Genomic DNA, 18,428 nt, shown 5'->3' with positions numbered 1-18,428 from the left:
GTGATTGACATGTTTTATATATATCATCAACAGATTGTAATAACTGTAATAGGTCAGGGTGTGAGGGTCCGAAAGAAAAAAAAAAATCATAATTGCGTGACGGTCACACATCTTTCAGACCTGCAGTGGCGAGGCGGGTTCGTGCCCCACACAGATGAGGACGCTTTACGATACGATGTCATTACTACCTGTCGTTAATATATACACGATATTAGAATTATCCCAACAATGAGGATGTCAATGGTGACTGGAATTATTTCAAACAACTTAGTATGGCAGTCAGCTGAATAATATGGTCTGGTCTAGCTAGAACTGGATAGTCTACCAGAGTTCTTCCAACCATGAAAGGCTTGTTAGGTTTTTTTCCGACCGAGTATATGTAAATGGTGTTAGATTTTCCATATATATTTAAGTTACTGCCGATCCGCCTATACGGAAAACAGTATATAGGAGAGAAGAAAAAGACTTACGGGCCCATATATATGTAAAACTCATTTCCCTTTGCCCCCACGGTAGGTCATTCTCCGCGAAAATGAAGCTTATGAAAATAGTGAATTGATATGAAGGTTGTGAAATGCAATATCCTTTGAGGCCTTATGTAAAGCAGGCCTGGCTTTTGTGTCCTAGAGAAAATATGTCCACGTATTCTTGAGGTTCCAGGTAAAAAAAAGAGTTTCCCCCCTCTCTACCTCGTCCCCCCCCCCTCTGCTTGTTACATCCCTCTCCCCTCCTCTTTCCCTTCCTGTCCTCCCTATCCGTGCCTCATTCCTCCTTTACCATACCCATTCGCCCTTCATCCTTTCTCCCTTCCATCCCTCATCTCCACCCCCACATATCCACTCTTCATCCCCCATCCATTCAACCTCGCTCCCTTTTTCATTCACCCTCCTTCATTTCTCTCTCTCTCTCTCTCTCTCTCTCTCTCTCTCTCTCTCTCTCTCTCTCTCTCTCTCTCTCCAGCGCACCCATCCGAGGTGTTATTAAATATAGAGTCGAATGATGCAAAGGGCTTTCTTCTTCTTTGAGGGTTATGGGATGAGAGAGAGAGAGAGAGAGAGAGAGAGAGAGAGAGAATTTTATCCCCAGGAGCTCTAAATGCAGACAAGTTTATTCCTAGGATCTCTCTCTATCCGAAAACGAAGTAAAGTATGTATTTTTTCTGTTGTTATAAAGACGGGTTACAAAATGAGACCTATCTAGCCAAGGATGTGTGTGTTCTTTTGTTGTGTTGAGCTGCGTAAACTGGTGTACTGTCGTTTATCCCTTTACGAAATGGCATCTTTACTTCACTTCTCTCACGAACCTCTCTATATTTATTTTACCGTTCAACCTGTGGAATCTTACATAATCCATTAACCCTCTCATTTCCATTATGTTTGTCTTTACTTTTTGAACTCCTGTCATAGCGAGGTATCACACGCATAAATTGCTGTAAACACAAACATACTTTCCTGCTGTCTTCCCACACCCTCTACTCAGGCCTCTGTTTCATTCTCAGTCCTTTATTGCACTGATCACTTTATCTCCTTTAGCCGTTCTGAATTCCGCTTCTTATACACATTGTTTTCTATCGCTGCACCAAGGTAGTGAAAATCTCCCTCTTCATGTATCTCCATTTACCAGCACATCTTACTGTGAATCACCCGACTCAACAACCATCGCTCTGTTTTCTACACTGTTTTCCATAGCTGGCCGTTCGAAGACATTGGCGACTCTGTGAATCGGTAAACAGAGGCCCCAGATAATATTTAGGAGGCAACATAGCATCGTTTTCATACCCTACATCAGATTTGAGATATTCCACCCTTACCACTAATTACCATTCTCATCTTTCCTCTTCACGACTTTATTTTTAACTTCTTTTATAACTCCATTCATACAAATGAATAATACTAAGTAAGCATAACACACACTATTCTCACTCGCAGCGTCGATACCACACCACTCACATGGACAGTTTCCTACTCTTACACATTATTCATTACGATGAGAGAGCTCTTTACAGTATTCAGCAGGTTTCCATCCACTCGTTAGATACGTAAAATACTTCATCCATTATTCACTTCGTGAAACGATGTTTCTAGATCCATGAATTACGCCAATTCCTTGTAGTCCCTATATAATCTCTGATCAAGCTTTGTTTCACACATACCATATATCTGTCGATAAAAAACCTTGTTCGTTACTAACCAGACATTATGGTATACTTCTTACCTTCTGTATGATTTCTTACCTTCTGTATGATTATTCTTCCATATACCTTTCCTATAACATTCATGGGACTCGTACCACAATATTTTTAACGCACATTTCAATCATCGTCTCTTCTTTAAAAAGGCATAAACACAGCCATCTGCCACTCCGTCGGTACAGTTACACTCATCTAAGCTTTCGCAACATAATTTCCAACAAACACTTCGTTCCACTGTGCTCACCACACATACTCACCTCTCCATACACTTCATCTACTCCTGGTGCATTCCCATTCACTCGCCTCTTCATAGCATTGTTTATTTCTGTCATCGTCACATTTGTTTGTTTTTCTCTACACGGACTTTATCAGTGTAGTGAGTTCGTAGCAACAGACAGAGCTTTAAGAAAAAAGTAATCAGTGTCAGTTTCTGCGGATTCGTCACACTGATTTTCAAAGTCCAGGAATTGAATAGCAGGAATAACAACAGGATTTGTGATGCAGACTGTACCACATTCGCTGTCTGTGCACCACCAAAACATATCATACTTGCTACCAGAACCAATCACATGTTCTGTATTGCTCTGATTTTATCATACCAATTCATCATTTTTTCTGAGTTTTCTGCCTATCTACTTCTTGCTTTACCTCCATTTGAGTGTACTCTTTTACTCTTATTCCTCAGATTTTCACTTTTCCCACATTATATATTTGCACAACAACAACAACAACAGTAGCAGCAGCAGCAGTAGCAGTAGTAGTAGTAGTAGTAGTAGTAGTAGTAGTAGTAGAAGTAATAGTAGTAGTAGTAGTACAAGTGCTCGTGGGCCCTTCGGGCCTCTCGCACTTGCTTCTGCGGTGGGCTCTCGCGCTGCTATAATATATTTTAGTTATAGCTAAGGGCAAAAAATTCTACGGAGATCCTATGCCGGGCGCCGGGAGCTACGTTTTTTGGTCAGAATGTGATCGCTCATTAAATATAGTAAAAGTTTTTCAGTCGTGATGGGACCAAGTTTTTTCACTTCAACGATTTTATTGCGATTTTTGTGCCAATTTTGTTGCGATTTGAATGTGTAGTTTCGGCTGCCCAAAATACACACACACACACACACACACCCACACACCCACACACACACACACACCCACACACCCACACACACACACACACACACGGCTAGTGCTATAGTATATTAGATTAGTAGTAGTAGTAGTAGTAGTTGTTGTTGTTGTTGTTGTTGTTGTTGTTGTAATAATAATGATAATGATGCTGCTGCTGCTGATGATGATGATAGTAATAATAATAACCCACCTTATCTCTCCCGCACAGTCCCTCCCCACATCCCGAACCTCCTGACGCCGGACAATGGGCAGCCCGTGTGGACCATGGTGGGGCCCTTCAACGAGGGAGAATCCATGTCACTCATCTGTGAAGTGAATGGAGGTGAGACGATTTAGGTTTTTCTCTGTGTACCTGTGTATTTATAGCTATTTACATGTCTGTCTATATCAGTCTATCTGTCTATGTATCAATCTGTCTGTCTGTCTACCTGTCTGTCTGTCTGTGTCTGTCTATTCACTTACCTATCTAGCTAGTTAAACTATGTCTCTGTATATGTCTATCTGTCTTTCATTATTTACCGATCTGCATCATTCTGCCTACCTACCTACCTGTCTGTCTGTCTACCTATCTTTCTGTTACCTGACACTTGACAGACAACCAGCAAGTCCTAAGTTCGATTCGCGGGACAGCCATGTGTCAGGTATATAGGCAATTTGGTCCATACCCCAACCTGTCCAACCCAATACTCTGTCCACTTTAACTAGGTGTAAAATTGCCATCTTCATCTTGAATATTGACTTGCAACGACAGAGTAACAGTAAAATATAATGCTAGTCACGAAGAAGCTCTTTGAGAAGATATAGAACCGTAGTGTTGCTTTATTCTGCCACTAAGTTACGAAAAATAAGCTGCAAAAGGACGAAAATCTCCGCTTAGTTAATATGCATGAACTATACAAATGAAGGGACTTGGCTGGTGAATTGGAAGGTTTTGTCTTTGTGAGGGAAATAAGGACATTGAAAAAATTATATGTCTGCCTTAACGATCATCATGTTGTCCGTTGGCATTAAATTAAGCCTTATTCTTCGCTTATGAGACCTGGAGCTGTTGCCACCGTTCGCAAGAGGTACAACATTAGGAAATTCATGTTATAAAAATATATGTTGTCAGGTAAATGTGGCTAGCAAGTGATATACCAAGTTGTAGATGCGGAGGAAAGGCTTAGTTAACTCCATAGTGTGACCATTATTTAGATGCTGTTTCAAGCAGTTTGTTAAGTACTTTCGCTGGTTTTCCCGTACTCGATAGAAAATTGCTAACTCTCCATGTTGAATTCTGACGTGTTATAAGTAGTTAATTATGATGCTAGGTATGTAGAGTTTTTGAGGTGTGTATGGATGTAGTATTATTTTGCCCATAAATACCGGCTAATCGGCCAGAAGAAGACCCTGACCTTTCTCAGTTACGATCCTACTAACTGCATCACTTAATTGATATTCATTACTTTTCTCATTTCATACACATTCTTCCACCCACTGTATCAGATTTGTGAATTTATCTGTACGTCCAAGAGTGTTTGATATGTAGGAGATGTAGATCATGAGGGAGAAGCCCCACAGTGCTAATATTAACTCGGTTTTACACAAGGCGAGAGAGAGAGAGAGAGAGAGAGAGAGAGAGAGAGAGAGAGAGAGAGAGAGAGCGTGTATTACGTTGTTTTCTGACCAGACAGACATGATTAAAATTTCTTACAGTGGTCCCAAGGGAGGTAGAAAATATGAGGGAAGGCACAGAACAGACTTAATCATCATCAAAACAGCCCTGTAATATTATCTATGTACGGTACTCGGTTGATTCCAGGAACAGAAAAAAATATGTACTTGTATGTATCCTTAGAATGCCTAGGGTGAAAAAATGCATCCACTCACTCCGCCCTTCAAGCCCTAAACGTTTACATCAGTATCATCACTGTATTGCCATGCCTTGAAGAGACTCACCCTTAAACACAATCGATGGCTGCATGAATAGTTGTGGAAGAGTAGCAGTAGACTACATTCTACACAGACGTTCGTGGTGACGTTAATGGCCCTGTCAGAAGGTGAAAATCAGTCAGAACCGGGATCGATTGTAGGGCTGTGTGGACTGTCTGTGAACATCAGCTATAAGTACGTAAAAATCAGACTTTCTCACTAACATCACTGGACACAGGCTAATATGACACGGGAATACCTAAGTTGTAAGGACGTAAATATCAGACTTTCTCACTAACATCACTGGAAACAGGCTAATATGACATGGGAATAACTTTATGTACGTAATAATAAGGCTTTCTCCCCAACATCACTGAGAACGGACTAATATGACATGAGAATACCTTGCTTCACCAGGGCGCCTAAAAATCCTCTCTCTCGATTATCGTCCTAACCCTTTTTTCCATAAATAGACGGAGTGGGTGGGAACTGTACTGCCAGGAATTAAGTTTGTAAGGGGAAATCAAACAATGCTAATATAAACATTATTTTAGAGGGGGAGAAATCTGGACCCTCGCAACCCCACACCGTTGCAGTAATATTCTGAGCTAATAACTTCGGATTTTAGGGAGGGGTGAAAGCGCTGAACAGTCAACATTTTCGTTTAACCACTTCAACCCTATTTTTTTTTTTTTCGCCGACGATTTTGGAGGAGGTTATGTGCTACACCTGTTTGGCTGTCTGTCTGTTTGTTTGTCTACAGGGTATGTCAAAAAAGCTAATGATGGATTTTGGTGAAATTTTGTGGATATGTGGGTCATGGGCCAAGGAAGAGTTTTTGGTGGTGATCCGAGTTGCCTGGTATAGGTAGGTGTTGACGGAGGTATCAGCGCTTTAAATGCAATTGTGTTGTTGCCATGGTTAGATTGATGTATACACCTTCGGAGACCCGCGTCGTAATGAAGGGGCTGATGTGAACTGTATCAAGCTATTTAGGTTCGAAGTCTTTCTCCCCAGGTGAGTAATTCGTTTTGGAAAGACAAGAATAATTATACAGAAGTGATCGTAATGATGTGGTAAACACTGCTATGCTGAAGGCAACTCATCTAAGAGTGAAGCACTGTATCCTGAGAATGTTATTAGTGGTGCCATTAATTTTCACATGATCAGGACAGCTTTAGTCCCATTTTTAGGACAGTTCTAGTCTCGTGGTCAGGACAACTCTAGTCTCACGGTCAAGACAACTCTAGTCTCACGGTCAGGACAACTCAAGGCTCATGGTCAGGACAACTCAAGTCTCATGGTCAAGACAACTCTAGTATTCTATTTCATCTAGTGACAAATCATTGAAATCTGAAATTGTAAGTGTTAAGCCCGTTGATGAAAATTACAGAAAACTATAATCTTTTCACCTTAACTTGACATAAAATCACCATCTCACCATCTTGACAAGTGGGTAGCCTATTATCAGTACACTAACACTAGAATATGCTAGTCACGATGAAGTGCTACGAAAAGAAGATGAGGTCGTAATATTTTTTTATCTTTTGTCACTGAGCTACGTGAAATAACCAGCAAAAGGACGAAAATCTGGGCCAAGTTGAGGTGAAAGAATTATAAGATAACCATTATTTTTGATGGGGGGGCGAAAGGAAAAATGGGAACTCTCCATTAGTATGGAGATGAACACACACACACACACACACACACACACACACACACACACACACACACACACACACACACACACACACACACACACACACACACACACACACACACACACACACACACACACACACACACACACACACACACACACACACACACACACAGATCCAATAACATTCTCTTCAACCAATCATTCAAGACCTTGGGATTATATTGAATAATCTAATACATTTCTTTTGATTAAACCCACTGGCCAGAGCATGTATAATCTGACCGTGAGCAAGCAAAGAATGATGTGATCTATACCCTTTTCACTCTCACTTGGCCTAAAATTGCCATGGGTCCGTCTTGAATGCTGAGTTGTAACAAGAGATGATTGGCAGAATATGATGCTAGTCACGAGGAAGTGCTATGGAATGGTTGTGGAGCCGTCGCATTATCTGTTTCTACTATGAAGCTTCGTAAAAAAAAAAAAAGAAAATCCGGGCCACGTTAATTGAAAGGACTCTTGTATATCCTTGCCTAGCTAAAGAGGAGGTCAGCTGAGTGAAATAGTCTGGTGTTAGCTGGAATAGTATACTAGAGTTATCCTGTTCATGAGAGGGTTAATGGTGACAGTACTGACATTCTGGCTTGTATTCCCGTCTGTTGAGGAACCCCCCTAACACCTCTAACTTAATAATTTATTTTTGGATGTGGCTGGTTAATATTCTTTTGTACGTTATCCGTGCTGAATATGGCAGTTTTGGAAGGATTTATGTAACACGATGAATGACAGTAAGGTTTAATAAGCAAAATAAATCGCTTAGGAAGAAGTGTTAGGGAGCTTCCTCAACCCACGAGCATGCGGGCCTTTGTCTCATACAACTCCCTCTCACCTGAATAAATAGAAAACCAGAATTGTTCCTATCATAAAAGACGTAATGTAAACTTCACAGATTTACTCCGGATTCTGGAATAGGTAGTTAAATGCACTGAAAAATCCAATACGGTACTTTTTCTTTTAATTAAACCCTCTCTCCTGTGCGTACGTGAAATTGGTCGTGAGCAAGCGAAAAGTTATGTGATATAGCGTGAACCCGTCCTTGGCGAGCTGAAAGGGAGGTCAGCTGAATAAAATCGTCTGTCGTTAGCTGGCATAGAATATTAAGGGTCTTCTCGATCATGATGAGGTGATGGAACTTTCTCAAGCACATGCAACACACGCTTAGCTGAATAAAAGCGTCTGGTTTAGGTAAAATTGACTACTATTGTTGTCTTCCAGTTATGAGACGGTTATTGGTGACAGTATTAAGAGGCGCAGGCTCATTCAACTCACTATCACCTGAATAAATCGTCAGGAATAGAATACTAGAATTGTCTCGACCATGAAAGGGTTAATATGGGCTTACCTAATCAATCCGGATTTTGGGATGGGTAAGGAAACGCACTGAATACTTTAATACATTTCATTTATTTAAAACCTGTGGCCTGTGCATATATAATCTGACCATGAGCACGCAAATACTGATACAATCTTGCATGCACCCTTCCCTTCCAAGCTCACAGGAGGTTAGCTGAATGAAAGCGTCTTGCGTTAACTGCAATAGAATACTAGAGTTGTCCCGATGATGATAGGACTAAGGGTGACAGTATTAACACTTAGACTGTTACGACTTACTCTCAGCTGTGTAAAATCGTCTGGTGCCACTGGAATTGAATACTAAGAACTATCCCAAGCAAGAGAGGGGTGATATAAATTTGGGCTAATAATTCCGGCCTTTGGGGAGCTTACTGAATAATCCATATCATGTCTTTTAATTAAACCATGTGGCTCGTGCATATTTAATTTAACCGTGAGCAAGCAAACAGTGATGTGATCTTGCATGCACCCCTCCCTTCCAAGCACACAGGGGGTTAGAAGGAAGGCAAACAATGATTACTTGTCCCATGAGTTCCTTAAACATCACCCGAAGTGGAAGGTAAACGTGAGAAAAGTAAAAAGGCTGGCGTTTGTTCGGCATTATAGATTATTACCGGATATTCGTGGTAAGTTTGGGCTTTCTTTCGTGGTAGGAATTTTCACTGGTTTCAGAAAGAGAAAGGTTATTTATTTATTTTATTTATTTTTTTTTTTGTATTTATTTTTTTTTTTTGGTGTAGTATCGAACTGACGAATTGGATGAAACTTGTCTGAAGATGAATCTGACAAGGGTTGTAGCCTTCTTTTCTTCTTCTAGGGGTTGTAGCCCAATCTTCTTCTTCTTGGCTTTTTCTTCTAGAGGGTTGTTTGTTTGTGATATAGAGCAGAGATATTTGAATGCTTGAATTACCAATGTGTCTGTTTCTGTTTACTTTCCCCTGTACACCACCATGTTTACTTGGGAAGATGAGATTGGTTGATGACGATGGTGATGATGTATGGTTAATTGTTTTGATCTTGTACTCAGTCAGAACATATGTTTTCCAAAACAATGCATTTGTTTTATCGTAAATGATCAAAAGATAATGCACTTTGTAAGCTGATAGCATTTTTTTGAATGTTAACCACGTTGTATCAGTCCATTCTGTAAGTTGGCCCTTTCAGTACATGCGTGCCATCTCCAAATTATTTTATTCAGCTTAGAGGAGACCTGTTGGAGTGGTGGGTGAAGGCTAATTTTAACCGATACAGTTTCAAAGTTTTTTTTTCTTAGCTGAAGACAAACTTAAAGCGAGAAAAGACGCTGTATTATATAAGTGGTTAGCATGAATAAACTCATATCATCTACCAAAATTTGTTCACCTTAGAATGTTTTTCAGAATAATGATTTTGTCCTTAATTTATTACCTCCACACTGTTACTTAAAGCGAAGGAGAGACTTTTCCAACCTAAGGGTTCGATATGGTCTTCCTTAACCCTTCCATTTCGAGTTAATACCTGAGTTGATTAAAGTTGCATAGAGGCAGCAAGAATAAACTGAAATAAAACGTCATGGTACTGAGCTTCATTGCATAACCTTGAAGGGCCTTTAACACTGGTCAGGAACGAACATATTCTGGCTTAAAATGTCCAGTCGTGCAGGTCAGGGTCAATGGTGATATAAGAACACTCCGTTTGACTGTGCTGTGTTGTTGGCATTATGTTTGTCTCACCTGCAACATGTGTGGCATTGAGAAGCGAAGTGTCTAGAACTTGGCCCAATAAAGGGAGGTGTTCTTATTACTTCTTTAACCCCGACCTACATGATTGGACAGTATGCGTCAGAATATTGGCCATACTGTAGTTGCCATAGGAAACATCGTAGCACCTCCTAATAACCTGTTTATTCTGCATATTAGCCCGTAACATTATAGTTTATGCACCTCCTCCTTAATTATTTGTTCTTCATATTAGACCGTAACATTCTCATGTATGCTATTTATAACGTTTTAATTTCCACATGGTTTGCATTAATAGCATGTAAGTGGGTAATGAGGCGTAATTGCAGAATAAGTCACCATGAAAGAGGACCGGACAAAGGACATTGCAATTGGAACGTGGAATGTAAGGGGAGCAAATGATGAGGTGAAAGAGAGAGAGATTGTCCAGGTGCTTGAGGATGCGAAAGTGGATGTATGTGGAATAACTGAAACAAAATGGAGAGGAGAAAGTGTGAGAGAATGGGAGTATGGATGGGGTATATGTGCAGGAGTAGGTGAGAATGAGAGGGCAAAGGAAGGAGTATGTATAGTTGTGAGTAAAAGATGGAAGAGGAGCATAAGACAATATGGATCAGTTGGATCAAGGATTGTGTGGGTAAAGTTGAAAGTTGGAATACAAATGTGGGCAATTGTGTGTGTGTATGCGCCAACGCAAGATCGTGCTAGAAGAGTAAGAGAAGAGTTCTGGACAAATGTAGAAGTGTGCATGGAAAAGTTTGGAAGGAATGATAGAGTGTTTTTGATTGGTGATATGAATGGTAAAGTTGGGAATGTGAAGGTGGATGGAATAGTTGGTGAGTGGGGTGTGCCTGCTGAGATAGATGAGAATGGGAGTGCGTTAGTGGACATTTGTGCTGGGAGGGGGTTGGTGATAGCCAATACCCTCTTCAGGCATAAAATGATCCACAGGTATACATGGCGAGTGATGAGAAGGGTGGGTGGTGAATTGAGTGAAAGGAAGGCAATGATTGATTATGTGTGTGTGGATGAAAGGATGCGAAGATGTATATTGGATGCAAAAGTTTATAGAGGTTGGGGGAGTGGACTTTCTGACCACTACTTGGTGGTGGCCAGAGTTAAAGTTCAAGTAAGATGGAGGAATAGAAGAAGGGAAAGACGAGAGGAAGGAGAAGTTGCAAGGAGAGTGGAAAGGTTACAAGAGGATGAGAAAAAGGCAGAGTATAAGAGAGAAGTGGAGGAACGATTGGGCAAATATGAGTTGGAGCAGATGGGGGACGTGGAAGGTGTGTGTAGAATATTTACAGAAGAAATATGTGCAGCATGTGATGTGGTGTGTGGAAGAGAAGACGGAGGGGGGTGCAAGGAACAGCGTGGTGGACTGAAGAGGTGAAACGGGCTGTGGCACAAAAGAAGAAAGCATACAATGAATGGATGAGAAATAGGGGCGTGGAAGAAGTTGAGAGGCGGAAGAGAGAGTTATATGTAGAAAGAAAGAGAGAGGTGAAAAGATTAGTAAGAGAGAGTAAGAAGAGAGTGGATGAGGAATTTGTAAGGAATTTGAGTGTAAAGTGGAGGGACTGTAAGAAAATGTTCTGGAAAGAGGTGAAAAGAGTAAGACAGGGTGGAAGTGAAGTTAGCAGGGGAGTGAAAGATAAAAATGGTAGATTACTAGTGGAGAAGGGAGAAAAAGTGAGCAGATGGAAAGAACACTTTAAGGAATTGTTGAACGTGGAGGATGGAAGTAATGCGAGTATAAGTGGCTGGGGAATGGCTGGAAGAAGGAGGGAGGTGAGAAGACAGGAAGAAATCAGTAGGATAGAAGTTATGGAAGCAATGAAGAAAGTTAAATCAGGGAAAGCCCCAGGAATTGATGGAGTGTGTGGTGAAATGCTGAAGCATGGGGGAGAGATAGTAGTAGAATGGATGTGGAAGATGTGCAGATTGGCCTGGGAGGAAGGTAGAGTCCCGGAGGATTGGAAGTCAGGTATAATTATTCCCTTGTACAAAGGAAAAGGGGAAAAAGAAGTGTGTGGTAATCATAGGGGCATTTGTCTTCTTAGTATAATAGGAAAAGTATATGGTAGGATACTTATTGACAGAGTTAGAGAAAGAACAGAGAAATTAGTTGGAGAAGAACAGGAGGCTTTAGGAAGGGAAGAGGTTGTGTAGATCAGATATTCATTCTCAGATCTTTAGTGGAAAAGTTTCTAGAGAAGGGAAAGAAGTTGTATGCGGCTTTCATGGATTTGGAGAAAGCATATGACAGGGTGGATAGACAAGGATTGTGGAAAGTGTTAAGAATATATGGAATAGATGGGAAGTTGTTGAATGCTGTGAAGAGTATGTACGATGGTGCGAAGGCTGCAGTGCGTGTGGATGGTGAACTAAGTGAATTTTTCTCTTTGAAAGTTGGGTTGAAACAGGGATGTGTCATGTCTCCATGGTTGTTCAATCTGTACATGGATGGGGTAATAAAAGAGGTACAAGGTAGGGTAGTGGATGTTGGAGTGGCCCTGGTGAGAGAGGATAGTGTTTGGAAACTCCCTGTACTGTTGTTTGCAAACTCCCTGTACTGTTGTTTGCAGATGATACCGTGTTGTTGAGTGAAGACGAAGGGGAGCTGCAAGGCTTGGTGGATGAGTTTGGGAGAGTGTGTAAGAAACGGAATCTAAAGGTGACTGTAGGGAAGAGTAAAGTGATGGTCTTTGAGAGAGGTGAAGTTAGTGAATGTACAGCGAGGTTGGATGGTGAGGAATTGGAAAAGGTGAGAACGTTTAAGTACTTGGGTAGTGTGATGAGTAAGGATGGAGGTTTGGAGGGTGAAGTGCTTGAAAGGGTACAGCAGGGAAGAAAGGTTGCTGGTTCTTTGAAGGCAGTGATAAGAAACAGGGAAGTGAGCATGGAAGTGAAAAAGTTACTACATGACAGTATTGTGATACCAACTCTAACGTACGGAAGTGAAGCTTGGACGTTGTTGGAAGGACACAAGTCAAGAGTGAGAGCAGTGGAAATGAGTTATTTAAGAGGAGCCTGTGGAGTCACATGGAGAGACAGGCTGACGAATGAGGATATAAAGGAGCGTTGTGGTGTTGATGTGGATGTGATAGGAAGCGTTATGAGGAACACACTGAGGTGGTTTGGACATGTGGAGAGGATGGAGGGTCAAAGACTGACGAAGAGAGTGTATGTGAGTGAGGTGGAGGGGGAAAGAGGGAGGGGGAGGCCGAGGATGAGATGGAGAGATGGGGTGGAGAGGTATATGAGAGAGGGGTGTGTGAGTTGGGAGCAGGGCAGTGAAATGGCGGGGGACAGGGCGACTTGGAGGCGATTTGTTTGTGGCCACCCCAAACGGGATTGAGGCGTCTGGCAATAGATAGATAGATAGATAGAAAGAGGTGTTAAGATATATGTGCCAGAATACAGCTCCATGTTCGATTCTCGTCTCTACTGCAGTGAAGCTCTTACTCTTACCCTACGTTCTCCCTGACACCTTTACTGCATATTGTGTCCTGCTAAATGTCTTCTCTCCTTCGTCTACCCACACAGGAAAGCCGACGCCCAGGGTAACGTGGTGGATGGACGGGGAGCTACTGGACGCTACGAGTGAGATGCCTCAGCCCCACACCGTCACCAACACCCTCACTATACACAGCCTATCGCGACGGCACCTACACGCCACTCTTGTGTGTCAGGCAGAGAACACCAACCATAGCGCGCCCGTCCAATCCTCCATTAATATTGAGATGAATTGTGAGTACAGAATCAATGCTTATAATAGTGATGATGATGATGATGATGATGATGGTAGTGATGATGATGATGATGATGATGTATATACAGGCGAGAAGGAAAATTTCCTATAACGCCCCCGCTCACACGGACATCATTACTATGCAGAGTTTGTTTGATGATGATGATAATGATGATGATTTTATCGGTACGAATGATGATTTATGTGATGCAGTACTCAGTCCACATTATACTGGCCCAGAATTGTCATCTTTCCGTATTTAGTGCTGACCTGTAAGCACTGAAATATGGTGCTAACCACTCAAAAGTGCCATGGAAACGGTGTAGAGCTGTGTTATATTCTGCCATGGAAAGGATGTAGTGTTGTGTCATTATTATTGTTATTTTTTTTTGAGAGGGTGTGTAGAGATTTGTCATAATCTGCCATTAAGCTACGAGAAGTAAGCTACGAAAGAACGAAAACCGCCGCCAAATTTGATTCTTCTGTCAGGCGGAGAATAATAACTACAAAGCCTCCTTCCAAACCTCCGTCAATATTATGAAGAACTGTGAGCAAAGAAGTAGGTGATATAGACGGTTGTGTACATGTTAGATCTGTGGGTCTGTTATGCATAGTTGTTAGCGTTCGAGAGAGGAAGTTTGATGCTCTGGTCTTTGATAGTCGAAGGTGATCATATTGGTGAATTAAATATAGTTAATATATACAGGGTGGCCCATAAATAGAGTTCCACTAAAAACTCACATGATAGTATTTTATGTGCTGTGGGGACGTCTCAGTCTGGTAGTGTGGGCGTGGGTGTGGCAGGAGGAGGAGGAGGAAATGAATAAGTAATTCAGTATTGACATAAAAAAAACGCTGACTGATGTGTGCCTGCAGCTCACAAAAAAATCGCTCTGTGTAGTGGAAGAGGAGCTTTATATATATACCAACCTGTGTATTTGATTGGTTGGTGGAGTATGTAAGAAACATTGGATAATTCGATGTCTTGTAGACGAAGTTAATGATGTTGGTTGGTGATGAGGAAGTTGATATTAGCCCCATGTGCAGAAGGATGTATTTTATATTAAGTACTTGCTCAATCCAGACAATTTCATTCAGTTTAGAAAAAAATATATAAACTAGTAGGAGTAGATGTAGCCGTCATTAACCCTTTTAATACGAGGGGCTTTTTTCAGGTTGAACAAAATCATCTGGAGGAAGCAGGATAAATGTAAAATGTCATGATTCTGAAGGTGTTAGTGATGTAGAGGAGTTGAGGTTAATTAGTAAAGCCTGTTATGTTGGAAGCATCAATATAAATTACCTGATGAGTTAAGTAAATATTGATAAGGTTGATGTTTATGATACGGGGCTACAAGGGTTGAGTGTGGAACTGATGATTGTTGTGTACGTTCTTGAAGTGACGAGAGGAAATAAATAAGACCAGAGATGTTATCCACTAGAGGTTCACACACACACACACACACACACAAACACACACACACACACACACACACACACACACACACACACACACACACACACACACACACACACACACACACACACACACACACACACACACACACACACACACACACACACACACACACACACACACACACACACACACACACACACACACACACACACACACACACACACACACACACACACACACACACACACACACACACACACACACACACACACACACACACACACACACACACACACACACACACACACACACACACACACACACACACACACACACACACACACACACACACACACACACACACACACACACACACACACACACACACACACACACACACACACACACACACACACACACACACACACACACACACACACACACACACACACACACACACACACACACACACACACACACACACACACACACACACACACACACACACACACACACACACACACACACACACACACACACACACACACACACACACACACACACACACACACACACACACACACACACACACACACACACACACACACACACACACACACACACACACACACACACACACACACACACACCGCTCGCTGGTGCAGTGGTAACGCTCACGCTTGCCAACTGGTAGACGGGAGTTCGCGCCTCGCTGAAGTTGCGAAAAAGTTTCACTGACAAAGTGGGTGGTTACTGTCCCCCTCGAGCAAGGGGACGGGTGTGTGCGTGTGTGGAGGTCACAGCCTTGCCCTTAGATCGGACTGTATGAGCTCCCAGCTCCCTTCCGGGAGGGTAAAAGCTGACGATCACGACCATCAAGTGATCCTGACCGACCCGGTGAATTACACACACACACACACACACACACACACAGACACACACACACACACACAGGCGTACTTTTTAACCAGATTACACTTACCATTACATCATCTCTCTCTCTCTCTCTCTCTCTCTCTCTCTCTCTCTCTCTCTCTCTCTCTCTCTCTATTCATATACAGCATCAAGGTGTAACCTTGTGTAATCTGGTTAGAAAGTACGCTGTGTAAAACTCTTAAAGGGTATTCGGTGAACTACCTCCAAAAGGTACAAAGAAACAAAATAATTGTGTTCCATGGTCGACTTGTTCCAAAATATTTCCTCAAATTTCTGTGCACTGACGTGATATCAGCCAGAACAGGAAATACAGAATTGCTCTCCAGTCACACGCTTGACAAGAATCGGCTATAATAATAACTTTGAATAATAGAGAAAGCGCAGTCCGAAACTCAGATCTCTAGCACAAAAACGTAATCGGAGAATGACACGAGTTTACAACCAGTAGTACTATTAAGGACCAGGTTATAACATTCACGGTTGCAGTTCGTATTGTAGGGGAAAATGGAATTAGCAGGAGTCTGATGTCAGCCTTAACGATTTTCGTGTGGTCGATAAGTAATAATATACGACATCTTTGGTTATAAGAGGGCAAAAAAAAAAAAAAAAAAAAAAAAAGGCAATAACAAGCACTTGAATGGTGATAAGTGGTCGCCTAGTGGTTTAGTCAGTTAAGGAGCTTCATTCGGATAAGGACCATAAGGATTTATATCTAAGAGTGGGTTGAGTTACGTAACACTACTCAAAACGAAACGACTGGTCACTCCCCTTAATTTTCAGTACGATGACGCATTTCTTATTCTTGCATCATTGTGACACCTATATCCATGTGGAAAGAATTTTCGAACTGGAGGGGTTAGATATTGACGTCATTAACTTTTTCAGTACGAGAAGTCTTTACAATATTAAATGAAATCGTCTCGAGATAGCAAGAGTTACCGGTAGTAGTAGTAGTAGTAGTAGTAGCAGCAGTAGTAGTAGTAGCAGCAGCAGTAGTAGTAGTAGCAGTAGTAGTAGTAATAGTAGCCCAAGTTCATCTGAAATTTGAAACCTGTGTACTGCAGGCATATGAAAAGTACATCGGAATGAAGTATATCTGAACTAAATAGCCTAGCACCAGGCCCCTGCTCTCCAGATGAGGCAGTAAAGGAGTCAGTGATAGACAGAGAAATAGACAGACAGACAGAAAGATAAATATTGTAAAACAGATACATAAACGGTGGCCAAATCTCTGTGATCTCAGCCAGAACAGGAAATGCTGAATTGCTCTCTCCCGCCATCGACATCGCACACTTTATATCAAACAACTCGAGGGCTGTAAAATAAAAAGTAAATTAAAAAAAAACTGTAAAAATAAAATAAATGCTTTACTGCTTTCATATTCGGGTGTGAGATTAATCGAATTACTTTCAGAGTGGTAACACAGAACCATTTTTCCACTGGGTGTGTAGGTGTGTAGTTTTGCAAATGGGAATGCATACTGACGTGGAAATTGTGTGTCGGGTGAAATGGTTTAGTAAGGCGTGATGGACAGAAGCAGTGGTGTATTCTGTTTGACTCTGTTATCGGTATATGAATATTGAGTTTCTTATATGTTGGGTGGTTGCGTTAAAAGATATATAATCCATAATGTACTGTTTTACTATTTTAGCCCCCCCCCATGCACTTTCCTACTTTATCTACTGCTTCTGCTACTTCTACTACTACTACCGCAGCTAGTAGTATTAGTATTAGTAATAATAGTAGTAGTATTAGCAGTAGTAGTAGTGATTGAGGTCAATGACCATATTGTGAAGTACCATATGCTTTTCACAACACAGTCAAGTTTTGGTGGACGTCGATTTAGGTAGGAAAAAAGTCTGTTTCCTGATGCTTGCTCCATAGTTCATGTGGATTCGTCCTGACCTAGCTCCACCAGGCCTTTCCGTGACAGCATATTCTTTCATGCCACCAATTTAATCTGAGTACGTCATTTGTGTATTCCTGCTTCTTACACACCATTTTATTGACGCTATGAAGGAATTCTGTTTAAGAGGCTAATTAAGCCAATACGGTATATATACCCCCTTACTCCTGAAATGTCGCTCCTAGACTGAGTAAACAACCTGGCGGTGATTTAAAAAAAAAAAAAAAGGCGTTTTATGAAAAGATTAAGCCCTCCCTCACTCGTGTTGTCCTCATTATTATGTATTTCTTAACATTATAAATCCTTGGCGGTAGGGAACTGCGATTTCAACCTACGTCTTCCCATCATGTCGTTTAGTAACAAAGTGGTGGGATGGGAGAGGCAGAGGCCCCATCCTCTG

General features: G+C 41.5%; 1 protein-coding gene across 1 annotated transcript in view; it reads left to right on the top strand.

Annotated features, from left to right (window-relative positions):
• LOC145398804 (adhesion molecule nephrin-like) overlaps positions 1–18,428 on the top strand; it is a 169,767-nt gene that overhangs the window by 95,941 nt on the left and 55,398 nt on the right. Inside the window, exons 4-5 of the mRNA XM_080271613.1 lie at positions 3,519–3,632; positions 13,562–13,765. Coding sequence (XP_080127739.1) covers positions 3,519–3,632; positions 13,562–13,765 — 318 coding nt within the window. The remainder of the gene's footprint in view (positions 1–3,518; positions 3,633–13,561; positions 13,766–18,428) is intronic.

Source organism: Coenobita brevimanus, chromosome 46 (genome assembly GCF_032717465.1).
Source record: "Coenobita brevimanus isolate Jiangsu-jjx chromosome 46, ASM3271746v2, whole genome shotgun sequence".
In the NCBI taxonomy this organism is placed as follows: domain Eukaryota; kingdom Metazoa; phylum Arthropoda; class Malacostraca; order Decapoda; family Coenobitidae; genus Coenobita; species Coenobita brevimanus.
The sequence above is the reverse complement of the archived record's forward strand: the minus strand, read 5'-3'. Positions and strand labels throughout refer to the sequence as shown.